This window comes from Phycodurus eques, chromosome 1, assembly GCF_024500275.1.
Source record: "Phycodurus eques isolate BA_2022a chromosome 1, UOR_Pequ_1.1, whole genome shotgun sequence".
Lineage (NCBI taxonomy): Eukaryota > Metazoa > Chordata > Actinopteri > Syngnathiformes > Syngnathidae > Phycodurus > Phycodurus eques.
Window position 1 is genome coordinate 20,866,915 of NC_084525.1, and position 5,505 is coordinate 20,872,419.

The 5,505-nt window shown below is 39.7% G+C and overlaps 1 protein-coding gene across 4 annotated transcripts in view; it reads left to right on the forward strand.

The window, feature by feature from the left end:
* Nucleotides 1–1,200: 1,200 nt before the first annotated feature.
* rprd1b (regulation of nuclear pre-mRNA domain containing 1B) overlaps nt 1,201–5,505 on the forward strand; it is a 10,226-nt gene continuing 5,921 nt past the window's right edge. For 2 of the 4 annotated variants that reach the window (XM_061688354.1, XM_061688611.1), the window contains exons 1-3: nt 1,201–1,892; nt 3,976–4,105; nt 5,500–5,505. The exon at nt 5,500–5,505 is cut by the window's right edge and continues 128 nt beyond it. In XM_061688354.1, coding sequence (XP_061544338.1) covers nt 1,742–1,892; nt 3,976–4,105; nt 5,500–5,505 — 287 coding nt within the window. In that variant the 5' untranslated portion in view covers nt 1,201–1,741. The remainder of the gene's footprint in view (nt 1,893–3,975; nt 4,106–5,499) is intronic. The other 2 variants (XM_061688525.1, XM_061688441.1) reach the window with 2 other exon arrangements.

Below are 5,505 nucleotides of genomic sequence, written 5' to 3' on the forward strand. Positions count from 1 at the left end.
CACTTGTCAACTCACGAGGGTCACAGGTGAGCTGTTTCCTATCCCAGATAGGCAGAGTACACATACCCTGGACTACTCACCAAACAATTGCAGGACACATACCTGTAATGACAAACAACACACCTATGGACATCAGAATGACGGCATGGGCGGCTGCCCATATCGCCCAAATCAGAAACCACTCCTGATGAGGCACTGTGCTACCAATAAATAAAATCCCAAATAAATTTTAAAAAATCCTGTTTTAAAATATAGCTAGGATTTACCTGTACAGTAACTTACAGTAACTAACTTATTTAGACAGCCATACATACATACATACATACATAGGAAACATCTATTTAGAAAACAAGATATAAAATAGCATTTACATGATGTCTTTTACTTTTTAGGGTGGGGGGTGGGCGTGGGAGGGGACTAAAGGAGCTTGTTTCTGCCTGTAAGAAAGTTGAAAATATGAAAGTTGGAATGTTACTAAATCCAGAAAATCGGTCGTCATTTTCTTCCCATTTCGCTGTGCCGGAAATTATTTTTAGTTAGCGCAGGTCCACCAAAATCACGTTTTCTCATTGTTTCGCGCAAGCTAATACTTGTTCTTTTCAGATTACATTGCTGGGAAATCACTTTACCACCTCATTTTTTAATTTTTTCAATTCGGTTGAGATTTTCTGTGGTCCTGACAAAGATGAAAATGTTCCTCGATTTTGAAAACCACACGATAATAGGATTTGGTGACGATAGAAAACTATATAATGGTGATTCACTATTATTATTCTTGTTTTCTGTGAAGTTTGAAGTAATTTTGACGATTTGCTTGCTCTCAGTTTTATAATCAAAAGGGGATGCTGAGATGGCTCTGGCGGACGCCGCCATTGAAAGTCCAGAAATGTCATCCGGCCATTTTTCTACCAAAGAGTTAAGGTTTCGGTCCCAAGTTTCCTAGTGATTACATTGATTTCTGGCCAGAAAATGTTGGCAAATTTTCAACATAAAAAGTGACATAAAATCCATAATCCTTATCCGATTCTTACAATCTATGGCTTGTTTTATTCGTGTGACAGTCCTCGATTTTGACATAAAGATATTTTGAACAATTTAGTAACATTGCTCATGCAAGGATGTAAAAATAACGAGTTAAAAAGGAGACGTTCCACCGATAGTGACGTCACTACTTCGCGACGCACATGTTGAGGTGAAAGTGCGAGCTGCCATTTTTGCATCATTCTTCCTGATTAGTTGCGTTAAAGGAGACCACTTACGAGTCGCTCCACCTTGACGTTTACCGTTTTATTAACCCCGCAGTCGTGCCGAGCAGGTATTCTCCTCAGATATTGCAGAAGTTGTGTCAGTTAAACTCGGGCTAAAGCGTGGGGTAACTTGTAGTAAGCGGATGGCTACTTAAGTTAGCTGTGGCTGGCTAAGCGTTAGCTACGGCTGTAAACAAACACTTGAGCAAACTGCTGTTCGCAAGCCAACTCAAAAGCTGCACGTTTGTTATTTCCTCACAGCACTCACGTTGGTCAGTGGCATTTATGTGTTATAACCCTGTTTTGCTCGAGTAGGTAGCGGAAGACAATTCTTTTTTTTTTTTAAACATTTTTTTTTTTAATCTCGCGTGTACTTGCTTGAAGTGCAACTTTAGTTTTGATGACAGTGCGGGTTTCCTCCAACTAACTGGGACCTCCGTCGGTTTAGAGAGGGGTCGTTGTGCTCCCAAGGAGACGCGCAGCAGCACACGGACATGTCGTCGTTCTCCGAGACTGCCCTGGAGAAGAAGCTGTCGGAGCTGAGTAGCTCGCAGCAGAGCGTCCAGACTCTGTCCCTGTGGATCATTCACCACCGCAAACACTCGGGCCTCATCGTCAAAGTTTGGCACAGGGAGCTGAAGAAAGGTGAGGCTCGGATGCACTCTTTGTTTTTTTTGTTTGTTTTTTTGCCTGGATGTTGACCCAGAATATGACCATCCACGTTATTTGTGTCGTTGTCACTGTGAAGTGCCTTCAGTGTCCTCATCAGAATCAATCAATCGGTCATGAAAATGTAGTAGAATAATGATTATAAATGGGTTAGAATTGGCCAAACATTTGCACACCTACCAGGACAATGACAAGTCTTTTAAAATGTTTTTGCCTCATTTTATACAATTTTTATTCATTGTATGTGATTTTGTCATGTTCCACACATTGCTGTGTTAACTACAGTGTGGGTAATAAGTGGTTAAATTATCTATACATCCATTTTCCATATTGCTTATCCTCACTAAGGTCACAGGCATGCTGGTGCCAAGCTCAGCTAATGCTGGGTGAAAGGCGGGGTACACCCTGAACTGGTCGCCAGCCAATCGAGGACACATACAGTCCCCTCCAAAAGTATTGGAACGGAAACGCTGGGTGGCTTCAAACAAAGTGCTCTGTCCTGAGTTGTGTAACACATCTAGATGTAACTACCATGAAATAAAAGATGGAATTCTGAACTTTTGTCTCATATTCATCTTTTGCTCTGAAACCCAAATGTCTTCAGTATACAAGAAAAACAAAGGTATTGACCTTGCCGTTCCAATACTTTTGGAGGGGACTGTATGTCCACCCTGTCAGCAAGATTGCATAATTTGCTGTTTGCATGCACATTATGTTTGTTAATTTATTAAAAATCTTGACCAGAAGGCATTTCTTTGTGTAACAGATAGTCAGTCCAAGGAATATGAAGTTCATTGGAAAATCTCAACTTTTAGGAGTGAAATGGGGAGGTCCCAAAGGTGCATTATGGGGATAGTGACTCATTTACAGTCATGATCCACTTCAGAAATAACATACACGAGACTAGCCAAAAACTGCCCTCAAACAGCTCTTAGCACTACACCATTGCTAACTACAATGACAATTAAAAAAAGATATTGAAAGACTAATGTGTTGATAAAGACCGTTTTTGATCAGATGGTGTAGATAGACCTAATGTTGTGTCTGGAGATTATGACTGACAGTCGAGACCTGGGTATAATATAATTTAAATTGATGCAAACCATTATTTTGTCCATGGAGTTGGTATTCAGTAATCTTCCACGAATTTGGTTAAATTTTCATGGATTCACTGATTTGCTTTTTGTGTGCTCTTTCTGAAATGCTCTAAATTGCCCTGTCTAAATAGGAAAGTGGTACAGTAATTTCTCCAATGGAGTATAATATGTTTCAGTGATGAGAGACTGAGAGACAAGCTTTGATGGGGAGGAGCTAAATTTAGTCTGGATTGTTGAGATTCTTTGCCACATGTGCATTAGTACCCATCCATTCTCTTAACCGCTTATCCTCACTCGGGTCGCGGGTGTGCTGGCGCCTATCCCAACTGACTCTGGGCGAGAGGCGAGGTACACCCTGAACTGGTTGCCAGCCAATCGCGGGGCCCATATAAACAAACAACCATTCACACTCACATTCACACCTACGGACAATTTAAGAGTCTTCAGGCAACCTACCATGTATGTTTTTGGAATGTGGGAGGAAACTGGAGTACCAAAAAAAAGAAAAACACACAGGCACGGGGAGAACATGCAAACTCCACACAGAGGAGGTGGGATTTGAACCCGGGTCCTCAGAATTTAGAGGCAAATGTGCTAACTAGACATCCACTGTGCTGCCCATGAATTGCTAATTTTTTAAATCAAATCATCTGTAAGTAATATTTTTTAAGCTGATTTTGAAATGATAAAACGTTTTGGGATCGTAATTTGTGGTACATTTAAGGTTTAAATAAACATTTTGGGGGTGGAGGCATCACGTTTTTTTGCGATATGAGACAGGACCAGATTTCACACTGAGTGAGACTTGTGAGTAGATTAAGACAAGCTCATCATTATTTTGGTATTTACACTTTTGTGTGGAGGCATGCTATGAGATTTTTCTTATGTAAATATGTGCCGCTGGCTCAATAAAGCCGGTACAATGTTGTCGTGACATTTCAATGTAATTTGTTGTCCGACAGCTAAAACCAACAGGAAGCTGACCTTCCTCTATCTGGCCAATGATGTCATCCAAAACAGCAAGAAGAAAGGACCCGAATTCACCAAAGACTTTGAGACGGTCCTTATTGATGCCTGCTCTCATGTTGCAAGGTACCCGGTGGATAAATAAATTTTTCGGAATCTTAATTTAGGGAATGATGTGATTGATAGTTTTTGCGTATTTCTAAAGGCCCAGAACTGCTAAGACAACAAAATAGTTTTAGAATGTTTGTGTTTTTAAATGTTTAAGCGGTTTCACAAAAATATCACCAACCTCTTGGTTTCCTCCTTGGAGATGCTTTGCCAGACTGTTATTGCAGCCACCTTCACTTACTGCTTGTTTGTGGGTTTTGCTTTAAGCTTCATTTAAAATGTATTTTATCATTTAATCTGCTGTTCAGAGCAAGGTTATTATAGTAAACGAATGAATAAACTAAAATTGGAAAAACATTTTCGTAAACGAAATGAAATAAAAACGAGTGTTTTTAAAAAAGAAAACTAACTAAAACGACATTTTATGTTTGCAAAACTAACTATAATTAAAGCAAAAATTTACTTCGTGTTCGTCTTTGTCGATTAATTTTATGCATGAGCTTTCAGATTTGATTTTAAATGTATTTATTTCAGATATATACATAGATACATAATGGATACGAAAGGAAGATCGAACAGTCCTTTGGGAATTGGAGTTCATTTACTGTGTGTCGCCTAGAAGTGATGTCATCAGGCAGCGCCGTCATATTGATGGCTCGCCAGACCAAGCGCAAGTTTTGCCGCGAAGCTAACTTTTACCTCCAAGCTGTTTTTGTTTCTACGTGTTGCTAACGGAAACGACTAAAACGGCTACCGACTAGCTATCGCCTTCACGGAACCTGCACGTCGGTTATTCGTCTTTTGGGGAAAACTCAGAGAAACGGACAACTGCAGAGAGTCTCAAAATGCCGGTGTTTCCTGCCACAAAAAGGCAGTTGTGAAAGCAGACGAGTTGTCTTGCTGACACAGCAGGTGATTGAACTACTGAAAACAAGGACGATATTTTCACAGGACCACTTAACCAAGAGCAGGAAAACTTGAAAAGCTTTGCCACAATAATCATGGACTCAACAATAAAACACAAAGTTTAGTTGCTTCAAGCTGTTTGTCGCTCCCAATTGAAGTTTACTTAAACACTGACACAAATTAAAAAAAAAAAATTAAACATTGTATATTTAAACACCTAAATCTTCAACCAAGCCATATAATTTTATGTAATGAAAGTCCGCTATCTTAATGCTGACATGCACTGTAGTGTGAAAAACTTTCTTGTAAAGTTTGTACATCAACCTAATTGTGGATAGTTTGTGAATTTCATTGTTTTCAGCTCTTTTGAAGTGTATTTGGCTAACTAACATACATTTGGAACATACATAAACCTAGAAGGTCTTGAAGTCATAATGCGACAGCTTTACATGTTACTTTTACGTTAAGCGCTTGCTCTTCCACTGAAGTCCGCTGTCCTTTTGCAGTGAAGT